Below are 11,450 nucleotides of genomic sequence, written 5' to 3'. Positions count from 1 at the left end.
TCAGTGGAGAAGTAGTCAAGGGGCGTAGTTGTAGTAGGGTTACGATGCTTGGCATAGTATACTGCATTAGTGAACGCAATCCACAACCAAGCTGCGAATTTCTACTGCTCCACTGACTCCACCCTCAAGATAATTCAAGCAACATGTATCAACGGGTTTTTGGATAACTAATAGCTCTAGACTAACAATTACATTAGGTTTAAGTTTAGAATCTGATAAAAAGTCCCGTTGAGTTGAGCTTAGAAGATCTTTAAGACCTAAAAATAAATGTGTGAGCTCAGAAGCTGCAGAGAACTGAAGAAAAAGTATGGATTCCAAAGAGATTTCTTAATATTGTTTCCAAAGGTCTATGTATGTACAGATACTTCTTTTTGAGACATAATGTACCTTACACCCTTGTAGCAGTTAAAATAATAGAAACACATCGACCAGACTGGTTAGCCTACTGGTTCACTGCCAAGCATCATTGGTCTAGTGGTAGAATTCATCGTTGCCATCGATGAGGCCCGTGTTCGATTCACGGATGATGCACTTGCTTTTTGTTGTTTTCATTTTGCCTCGTCACTACCAATGAAGTGAGAGATCCAACATGGACCAGGGCAAGTGCAAGCCTACTGCAATGCCGTATTCCTCCACGAGCACGTTCAATAGCACACCCCAGATTCCTTAGCTATATGCAGACTTCAGCCCTCACCAAACACACCACACTACCAAACATTCCCCCTAGTCTGCTCCCTATCCAACTTCTTCACATTAATATTCCTCCAGACCCAAACACACCCAATACAAAGCGGCACAAAACACACACCCGCGATAACCATCTTCCTCTGGACGTCCGCATAAGCGCCGACAATCGCGTCCCTCTCCGGGGAGCCATCCGCATACGACATCTGCATCACCATATTACTAAAGATAGTACGACTTATATGCTTACTGTCCTCAGGGAGTCTCTTGTACAGCTCGCCGGGGAGGATATTATTCCACATGCCGCCGGCGATGGCAGACCCGACGGCCGCACCGATGGACCCGAACAAGCCCCAGATTGCCATAACCACAGCGATCTCCTGGTGCGTTACGGGCGCCATGATGGCGAGCTGGCCGCAGACGGTGAATATGCAGGTGCCCAGGCCAACGAGGATCTGGGTCATGGTTAGGATGCCGACGTGGGTGTTGGGTTGGCGGAAGGGGATTAGTAGTGCTGTGCCGAGGAGGAGGATGGGGATGCCGGTGAAGACGGTCCATTTGAATTCGCCAGTGTAGCGGATTAGACTGTATTTGTTAGGTGTTCCCTCTGTGTTGAAGGGGGTGGGTTAGGGACTTACAGGCCGAAGATTGGGCTGAAGATGTAGGAGGTTAGCGAGAAGGCGTTAAGGACGTAGTTGGCGGTTGTTATGTCGAGTCTGTGGACGACTTGGAGATACGAGCTGAAGTAGCTGTTCCAGGCGCTGGGCTATTTGTTAGCAAGGTATCCAGCAGGTAGCTGCGAATGGTAGGGTGGCAGACTTACAAGCACGAGATGAACATGACACAATACAGAAGACAGGAACCAATGATAGTCGGTTCCTTGAGGTATTTCCAAGGGAGAAATTGGACAGGGGAAAGGTATCGCTCCCATGCGTAGAATGCCGGGATGCAAACCACCCCAAGCACTTCCATCGCAATAATATATCCACTGGCCCATCCCTTGGGGGCATACGAGGCAAGACTGAAGGGGAGAAGGATCAAGGAAAACACCGCCGTTATCAAGACGATTCCAATCACTAGGGCTCTTGAGTTAGTCTCAGCAGCCAGACACACAACGCCAAAAGAAACACGCACCGTCAAACTCGATGAAATAGTGGACAAGAGATTGCCACCAGGTCCTGCCAGAGACTGTCTTCTCGAGAGCACCAACCTTATGGGCTCTCCGCTGCATGTACAGCATAACACCCACAACAGGGATGGAGGTACCAGTTATCATGATCGCGAAGGCACCAAATGCCCAGCGAAAGTCGAGGTTGATATAGAATAGATTCGCGATCCGAGGCCCAGCAAATGTGCTCGCGATACTCGGGGTTCCGTTGATACCGAGCATAATCATTCGGTTTTTGAGGGTGGTCATATCCGCCAGCATGATATCAACCACATACATCATCCCAATATGTCCCACCCAATACAGTGTGTGTGCCGCGACGTAGGTCTCGATGTTTTTGCAGGTGGCTTTCATTATCAGACCTATTACGACGATCAGAAGCATAAATAAGAAGCCCTCAACACGGCCCCAGATATCAATAATCTTGGCTAGAGTGAGCTTCGAGGAGCCGCCGAGAATGGTAGACATGATGCTGACAACGGTGAGGAGCCCATGCTTGTGAAAAGACGACGTGATATATGGGTTGAGCGAGGTTTGGACGGAAACTAAAAGCAGGTCTACGAAAGAGACAAGGTAAAGACTGCGTGATAGTAAGTACTTGGTCGCACCTGGGCGCATAGGAATGGGAATCGATATCAAATGGCGGGGAGATTCACAGGACAAACATGAGCCACATCGTATTCTTAGACCATAATGAAGTGATGGCTCTCACCCGCTGAACACCACCTTGATACAATGTGGGATCCTTGTCTGAGATACTCGTATCATCCCTGGCGGGTTCTTGAACGATGCGATCGACCGCTTCATTTTTTCAGGATCGTCCCCGGGACTGTCCACAGGTCCAATCTGGTCCGGGATGACGGTCTTCGGCATGCCGTGCGAGTGAAGGTTGCTCATGGCTGGCGAATCCAGGAACACCCGTAAATGCAGGATAAGGCGGTTGACGTGGTCTGGGTAAAGAGGGGACGAGCAGCCGAATATGTAAGGGATTTACAGAGCACTGCATTCTCGGTTCAGCAGCCAAGACTGCCACAGCAAGAAGCGCTTGCATGTAAGCCCCCCTATCAGATGATCAGATAAGATATGCGAGCTTTGGTTGCCCAATAATGTATGTACAGTGGATTTAGCGCAATGTTAGTATTGAACTAAAAGGCAACAAGCGGGATTGGCGCCAAGGGGCCGAAAACGGCACAACCAGAAAGGTTTTCAGGGATGTGCCCTCAGATACTTGAATGGCTTTTGCATCTGTGGGCCAATTCTTATAGAGTTCAAAGGATATATCTTGAATATAATGTCTGCAGGAAAGAGTAGAACTCTCAGGCGTTTCCGATGGGAGGATGATCCCAAAGAATGAATGTTTAAGTATCCATATAGAGTGAATCTACTTGAGTCATGCAACACGGCCCTCAGACGCTAGTATAGTAGTGAACCATTCTTCTGCGGGTCGAGCTTCGTCCAGTACCCCGATATAGGCGCTTCACTGATCCTCCTGCTGGAGTATTCTTGTACTTTCTGGACCTGCCCTATAATTAGCGAAGCATGGTCCCTGCTGAACCCCCAGAGTCGCGGGGGTGAATTAGAAGTTGAGGGCCCGCTCTAGGCATTAGGTTTTAAGATCAAACCTTGGCTAATATCAAGAATCTACACAGGTGAGGGTATGTAGTTTCGGATGAACCCTTACCTGAAAAGGAAAATCACCATTTCGTTTTCACGACCCAGCGGAACATAAATAGATGTATCTATAGGTGAAGAAAAAGTACAAGATTTAGAATACTATCTGAAAAAGACTGGCTTCAACTACGTGCCAGTGTGAGATGAATGCAGAGGATAAGATCTCTGAAACTGGTGCGAGTGTTCCAGCATAGTATGGTAATCACTGTTTAGAGCTGGCTCTTCTGAAGCCCCGAGCACGGCGGCTTCGTGGACAACCCTCCTGGTGCCATCTAGACATATTTATTCTAATGATGCACATCGTAAAAGTGGCACTGTTGATCATATTTTCTATTGGAAACATAATGACAAAGGGATTAGGATAATTCAATAACCAGTTCTTTTGGTGGTAGGCATATTTATCATTCTTAAGCCATTGCTAATCAAATAGTCATACGAAGGTTCATAGGCAATCAGAAGCACATAAAAGAACAAGTTCACTATGCTCAATAGTGTAAGAATCGGGGTAGACGGCATAGGCAAAGAGGTATTCCAAGACACCGAAAGCATATGTTCCGTAACAGAAAATATTGGGAACCCAAAAGACCACACGACCTTCCATGTAAATGTCCACATAAGCAATGAACGCGAGGGCACTCAACCCCTGTTCACACACCCCGGTGTGCGCAGTTCTTCATTCACGTGAGTGCCGCTATAGCTTAAGCTACATCGTCGTTTTTCCTCCTGCATCGGCAGTATCGTTGAATGATAGAAGAACACTTTGTTTGGACAACCCCCTGCTCTGCGCCTACATCAGGCAGGCGTGTCTCCTTTTCCGACTGTGTACCTTTGAGCCCGTAGTCCGTCTCCAGAGTTGTCCGCAGCTCCATCTCCTTCTCCAACCAAGCGACCAAGAACCCAACCCCTGCAAACACGACGGAAATCTGCCACACCCGCTGCAAGGCCTTTGTATACGCCTCGATAATCTTGGGCTGCAACGCGGGCGGGAACCGCGCAACAAAGACCCGGGATGATTACTGATACGCATCTCCGGAGTTCTGCAGCAGGGCCGCGATCGAAGGGTCCTCCTCATGCAGCTGCTGAAGCAAGCCTGTGTCACGTATCCGTGCGGCGAACTGGTTGTTGAAGATGGCTGCAGGGATAGCAACGCCCCAGACGGAGCCAAACATCCGGAAAAAGGCCCAGGTGGCGGTCGACGCGGCGACGTCGGTTTCAGCCAACGAGGCCTGCGCGGCTGGCAGGGTCGAGATTACAATGAAGCCCGAGCCGATGGCCACCAGCAACTGGAAGCCAACCCAGGCGCCGGTGCTGGAGGACTGGTTGAGAAGGCTGAAGAGGCCCTGGCCTAAGGTCATCAGGGCCAAGCCGCCGACTTGCAACGGCTTGTACCGGCCGGTTTTAGTAATGAGGAAGCCTGCCACGATGGCAGCGGGGACTGTGACGATCACGGTGGGGAGAAGTTGCACGCCAGAGAGGGTGGGAGTGCTTAGTTGGACACCTTGGAAATAGACGGGCAGGAAATACAGTTCCCAGTACATAACCATACTGTGCAGGAAGCTAATTATAAATGCGACGAGGGAGGTGCGGTTGGCTTAGGAGAGAGCCGGGGGCTCATCTGCACCAGATAGAAGACGATGAGCCTACCAGACCGAGCACCAACGGCACGATAATATGCCAACTCGACCAGGCGTTAGATGTGCCACCAAACCTGAGTGCAATGAGAATGGCTAGTACAGACGCGACCAGCAATGTGTTGCCTAGCCAGTCTATCCGCTTCATCTTCTCCGCCAAAGTCGCTTCCTTCTTGGACTCAACTTGCAGAAACAGGACCATCAGCACTATGGCGGTCCCGGCGATAGGAAGGCTGATGTAGAATGACCATCGCCAGGTGACATGCTACGTGAGGGCTCCTCCAATGAAGGGTCCAATGGAGGAGCCTACCGAGAACACTATGAAGATGAAGGCTGTCACTTGCGCTCGCTCCCGCAAGGGAACGAGGTTGCAGACGACAATATCGATCAGCATATTGACGCCTCCAAGTCCCACTCCTTGAACTGTACGCCCAGCAATGAGCATTGCGATTGAATTAGCACCGTCGCTAATGCCACTACCCAAGGCAAACAGGGCGATGGCTGAGATGAGCGGCCATCGTCGACCGAAGACGTCGGCGAGTTGTCCGTAAAGGGGCTGGAACGCGGTACTGAAATAAGCAGAACTGATTAGTGGACCTGGGGAAGGATGGAGGTGGAGCGGAGACTAACCTCGACAGAAAGAGCGCATTCACAACCCAGATACAAGCCCCTCCCATGTTCAAATCGAGTGAGACTTTGGGCAGAGCAGTCGATGTGACGGTGGATTCAACGGCGGTGAGGGGAGAGGTGACTGACAGACCAGCCAAGATCAGCCGAAATCGCCAACCACGTGAATCCATGATCGCTGCTAGGTTGGGGAAGACTTGAGATGGTTTTGTTCTCTTAGTCTGGTGTTGTTGGTTGACTTTCCTTCCACAGAAGTAGTGAGTAGACAAGAGCGGATATTAGCCCTACCAGATGTTGAAGAGGAAGACATGTAAGTCAGCAAGGCATCTTGAGTCAACCTCGACTCGCTGTAGCGATGTTACACTTGCTTTTATCGACCCTTGTATATAGCTCACCTGCTAGCTGCTCAACTTTGTTAGGATACTGAAATGGTTTGTTGGCAATGGGTCCTGTACATACATGGCCCTCGTCCGGAATCATATCAGAACGTTAGACCGTTGGTTCATGGACACTAGATTCTGACACACAATCCCTGCTAATCAATCAGGGCTCATGGTACCTCAGCTCAGAGCTGCGGCTGGGACAGAAATTAGTATTATTGGCTCAGGGACGTGGGACAACATATCAGTTTTTTTGATATTGTAATCAGAAAATACAGAGTTTAGTTACTCATACCCTGGGCTTGTTCACAGCCACGCCAGCATCTGATAGCCCAGCGAGCCTTCTAGATCCATGAGCTATACTACAGGAAGCTATACATCTACTGGTCAGAGGTGTGCTTTGTTGGAGGCCACCAAGCATAGTCGGTCCTCTAGCATCATGGAATAGCGTACGCTAGAGCGCTAGTCTGACACTAACAGCAAACAAAGAAACGCAAAAACAGCAAGTAAGACGGGAGAAGAAAGAAAAAAAAGGGAAGCTAATTGCCTTGTAGTGAATCATATTTCCCAAGGCCTTGCCCCGCTGCTGGTCTTGGTCTCCCATTAGAATCCACGCTGGAGTTGCACTTCCTGTACCATTCAATCCTGTGTAGCTCGACAGTGTTCGGTCGGCCGTTCCATGACTGTCCCACATCGGGTTACATTAGGGTCAACCATATATCGATATCACTAAGCAGATAATAAACACCATGATCATTACGCAACTAAAGTTAGACTCTATGTTCGCCGAAGTGACCACTCTTTCTTGATGAGACTAGAAAAGGATGTTTAGTCTAAGTAGCCACGACGATGAACCGTGTAGCCTAGATACGAACGTCGGCAGGAGCAGAGGTCGTCTTGCTATCCTGTCCCATGGCGGTAAGTTCCTCCCAGCTGGGACGCTCGATGTCGACAATCTTGCCGTCTTCGATAAACACCTCCTCCCAGCCGGCAGTCACGTGGGCCCGCGTCTGGTCAAGGATCTCATCCTCGCCTGCAATGAGGCTCTGGAACTCGGGATCCGTGACGATTGCTTGCAACGTCTCAGGGTCAGGCACGTAGACAGATATCGACACGTCATGGTCGTCGATGCTCCAGCCGGGACGGACAGCCCAGGGGATCTTGTCTGTGATGAGCTTTTTGCTGATACTTGGGGTGTAAATCTAGCCAGATCGATGTGTCAACAAGCACCTCTTCCCATGTGCACGAAAGTGAATGGGTTTACTCACGTGGGTAACCTTGATGGCGCCATGTCTCTCCTGGATGCGTGCAGCCTTGGGTGCATGCTGTCGTGTTCCGTACTCGTGAAAGTCTTTCTCGGAGATACCGTCCTTCTTATAACGGAAGGAGGTAAGTCGCAGGACAAGCTGCTTTTGAGGAGCCATTGTGGATTGTAGCAGTGGGAGAAAGACGTGTATCCTGAGTTTGGAAATGAGGAATGTGAGAAGCCATATGAGATTACTACCATGGGAAACAGCAGACTATATATGCTGATTGACATCCCCGAGGGGGTGGCCGACACAAAGGGCCTCACATGGTGCTTAGCAACGATGTTCTGATTCAACGAGCCAGGGCATGGCCTCTTCTTTGTCTGCTTACTGTAACGTTGGCCCATTTGGGGAAATGATGCATGCATAGCGTGGTAATATCCTAGGTTAACAAACCCGTTGCCGCCAACGATAAGAACGGATATGACTTGTTAACCTGCCATCCTTGTCGGTACTTCTGTCTAGTGCATATTCTATAGGTACGAATCCACTAATTCTTTGTTCCTCTTTGCCGCACGAGGGCCTCGTCTTCGTAATCTACCCGCACGGCCCCACGCATCCCAGTAAGGCAATCCGTGTCTGGCTTAGGGCTTACATTTGGATATGAGATTGGAAGGCAGCCTTATTTTTCGATCATTAAAGCGGAGAAGCTTTTCTGCTGCAATGCGTCTTTTTGATATTCTACAAGATTTGGTACAGTAAATCGCCTTATTGAATATTTAGATAGTGAGAAGCACATTATCTCGTTCTAAAATAACAAACTGTCGATTCCCTCCTATTCTACATAAGCAAAAGCTGCCTGGGTTGAGTACGATTTCTTCAATTCGTCCGACTCATTTAATGTGACTATCTACGTCAATGGCGCACTCAACACTGATCCAAATATACCTATGGAATTCTCCTTATGACTGAATTGTCAAGAGGAGAACTTCACAAGACTGCTGGGTGAGTCTGAAGAGGAGGGACATAGGTTACCAGGATAGACTGAGGTAATGGTGGACCATGTTTGAACTAGGGATGTTGAGATTGCAATCTCTAAACAGGGTCTCAATACACTTAAGTGGAAGGGGGATTCGGCACAGGTATATCTAGAGAAGATTGTTCATATACTGAACGGAGGGTCACATAGTTGTCTCGGTCCGTCGGAGACTGCCCTAGTGGGGTGAGGCTGGAAGGTGGCTTATAATTTGTCGAGTTTGTACGGTTAAGATGCCACATATATTAGGAGGCATGCGTTATGTCTTAATTCTGGTCCCTAGGCTAGCAGTTCCAGCAGTACAGATAGTCAACCAAGTGAGTTAGCACACTTCGATTAATCTCGGGTGATCCCATACCGAACGGCGGCTTGGCTAAGAATATTCCACAAATGGGAGAGGAAATATAGATGAAGCATCCAGGAATCGAACCATTCGGTCTAGCTCCACCTCCGCATAATTCCCCGCATGTTGGAGAGCGTGGTGTACGGAGTGAGCTACCCCGTATACACGGCCGTTGGTGTGTGGATCCAGCACTCGAAACTGTTGTGCTTGCTATCTTTAAATTCACCCAGAATACGCGCGCTCTCGACAATGATCGAATAACAGGCAAATGTATATTCTTCTTCTATAGCGTAATATCAACCATAAATGTTCCTCCCCTCACGCAAGGCATTGGCCTTCCTAGCCTGCGTCGCAGGCCATTCCACGGCACTTCTAACAACATCCGAGAACTCTACCCACTTCAACCTCGCTAATGACCGCTTCGCCATCTCTTTGGCTAAATCCAGTGGTCATATCGTTGACGTCCAACTAGACAACCAGGATCTACTTGGGCCGGTAGACGGCAACACCGGAAAGGGTCCATACTTAGATTGTTCATGCATCCCGTCAGGCTTCTGGACACCAGGCAGTGGCGCCCAGTTGGAGCTCCTCACCGGCAATGATTCGACCGGCACAGCATATGCCGGAATCTATATGACCGATACATATGAGTCAACCAATCAGACACTCTCGCAGTGGTTCTTCCTTCGAGGCGAAGAGACAGGACTACACGCGTTTTCCCGAGTCACGTACTTCAACGAGACTACGCCTTTCCTGCGGAGCCTTGGAGAGTTGCGCACACTTTTCAGGCCGAACACGGACCTTTGGACTCACTTCTCCACCAGCGACGGCAATTACGGACCACTGCCACTGGATAGCACTTATGACGGTGGTTTGGTAGTCCAGGATGCCACAACCTACATGGGGGATATTACCGATGATCCCTATGTCTCTCAATACTCCGATTACTTTACCAAATATAGTCTGGCAGAGAGCTGGCGCAACCACGACGTCCATGGCATGTTCGGCGACGGCTCAGCTAGTTCTGATGGCAGCACGTTCGGTGCTTGGCTGGTTCATAACACCGTCGAGGCTTACTATGGAGGCCCACTGCATTCTGACCTCGTTGTCGACGGGATTGTGTACAATTACTTAGTCTCCGGCCACTATGGAGCACCTATGCCCAACCTCACGCATGGGTTTGACCGTACGTGGGGACCTCAGTTCTACTACTTCAACCGTGGAGATGCGCAGACGACAATCGCCGAGCTGAGGGCCGATGCTGCGAAGTACGCTGACCCGGAATGGAACGCGGAGTTCTACAACAGTATCTCGAATCACATCCCCAATTTCGCGCCGTCGTCTGGCAGGACAACCTTCAAGGGGAAGGTGTCGCTGCCTGAAGGTGCCAAGAGACCCATCATTGTACTATCCGAGGACGGACAGGACTTCCAGTTGAATGTCTTCGACACGAAGTCTCTGCAATATTGGGCGGAGATCGATGACTCCGGAAGTTTTAGCATTCCACGTGTAGTGGAAGGGAAGTACAGGATCACCATCTACGCAGATGAGATCTTCGGGTGGTTTATCCAAGACCACGTCGAAGTTTCAAAGTCGCAGTCCAAAGAGCACACGTTCGTCTGGGAAGAGGAAAGCGCGGGCAAAGAAATCTGGCGTATTGGGGTGCCGGATAAGTCATCTGGAGAGTACCTCCACGGCTACGCACCGGATACCTTCAAACCGCTACAACCAGAACAATACCGCATATACTGGGGAAAATACGACTATCCGGCTGAGTTCCCCGAGGGAATCAACTTCCACGTCGGAGAGAGCGACCCATCTCAAGACCTCAATTACATTCACTGGGCATTTTTCCCCTCCCAAGGAAACCACCTCCGCACGGAACCATACTACAACAATGTCAACAACTGGACGGTGACGTTCGATCTATCCGCAGACCAACTGCGTGACACGAGCACGGCAACATTCACCGTGCAGATCGCAGGCGCGAAGACTGCGAACGGGAACTCGAAGTGGACGCCCGTTGAGGGGAAGTACAGTAACCTTCCATGGACGGTGAATGTAAATGGACGCTTTGAGTCCACATGGGTAATCCCGTACTGGCGGAGTGGATCATGCGGTGTGCGCAGTGGAGTATCCTGCCAGAATATAGAGCAGAAGTTCGAGTTTCCGGTGAAGAACCTCCAGCAAGGCAGGAATGAGTTCGTCTTGAGTTTACCCTTTAATGCGTCGAGTACGGAGACTGCGTTATTGCCAGATGCACTTTATGTGCAGTACGATGCGTTGAGGTTGGAGTTGGAGTGATGGAGGGCATGTATAGTGTTCAGGCTAGTATACAGGGTCAGCGAAGATAGGTGACTTAGATATTGCAGATAAAGATTATGGAAAGAACCGAAGCTCGTCTACCTTGGCACATGGTTTAGCGTTCCTAAGATTCGTGGAATAAATAAAGCATCTAATAGAAACGCTAAGCCGGTATGGATCCGGGTTATGCTTCAGGACTGCAATCTAAATCCATATTGGGGGTATGTTACGGGAGCAGTCAGCGATCAGTAAGCTTATTCCCAATAAGCTTTTTGTGGTGTTTAATTTTAAGGACTTGGTACTTTTTTACTCGTGATCTTGTGAGCCCTGTACTAGGCGGTAATATTCTGACAGTGTTA

At 49.6% G+C, this 11,450-nt stretch overlaps 4 protein-coding genes across 4 annotated transcripts; 1 reads left to right on the top strand and 3 right to left on the bottom strand.

Moving 5' to 3' along the window:
* Window positions 1-707: 707 nt before the first annotated feature.
* ANOM_005912 (siderophore iron transporter mirB) lies at window positions 708-2,470 on the bottom strand (the record flags this gene model as incomplete). The annotated part of the gene is made up of 4 exons (XM_015551169.1): window positions 708-1,269; window positions 1,323-1,445; window positions 1,508-1,760; window positions 1,819-2,470. The coding sequence occupies 4 exons, from the start codon at window positions 2,468-2,470 to the stop codon at window positions 708-710; spliced, it is 1,590 nt and encodes a 529-aa protein (XP_015408282.1).
* Window positions 2,471-4,536: 2,066 nt separating this feature from the next.
* ANOM_005911 (macrolide phosphotransferase k) lies at window positions 4,537-5,954 on the bottom strand (the record flags this gene model as incomplete). Its single annotated transcript, XM_015551168.1, has 4 exons — window positions 4,537-5,114; window positions 5,173-5,419; window positions 5,465-5,723; window positions 5,785-5,954. The coding sequence occupies 4 exons, from the start codon at window positions 5,952-5,954 to the stop codon at window positions 4,537-4,539; spliced, it is 1,254 nt and encodes a 417-aa protein (XP_015408285.1).
* Window positions 5,955-7,024: 1,070 nt separating this feature from the next.
* Window positions 7,025-7,585, bottom strand: ANOM_005910 (EthD domain-containing protein; the record flags this gene model as incomplete). The annotated part of the gene is made up of 2 exons (XM_015551167.1): window positions 7,025-7,363; window positions 7,430-7,585. The coding sequence occupies 2 exons, from the start codon at window positions 7,583-7,585 to the stop codon at window positions 7,025-7,027; spliced, it is 495 nt and encodes a 164-aa protein (XP_015408284.1).
* A 1,508-nt stretch (window positions 7,586-9,093) lies between these two features.
* On the top strand, window positions 9,094-11,091 carry ANOM_005909 (rhamnogalacturonate lyase B; the record flags this gene model as incomplete). Its single annotated transcript, XM_015551166.1, has 1 exon — window positions 9,094-11,091. One exon carries the CDS (start codon window positions 9,094-9,096, stop codon window positions 11,089-11,091), a length of 1,998 nt encoding a protein of 665 aa, XP_015408307.1.
* Between the last annotated feature and the right edge of the window lie 359 nt (window positions 11,092-11,450).

This window comes from Aspergillus nomiae, assembly GCF_001204775.2.
Source record: "Aspergillus nomiae NRRL 13137 chromosome Unknown contig00083, whole genome shotgun sequence".
Taxonomy (NCBI): Eukaryota; Fungi; Ascomycota; class Eurotiomycetes; order Eurotiales; family Aspergillaceae; genus Aspergillus; species Aspergillus nomiae.
This window is presented reverse-complemented; position numbering and strand designations above follow the sequence as displayed.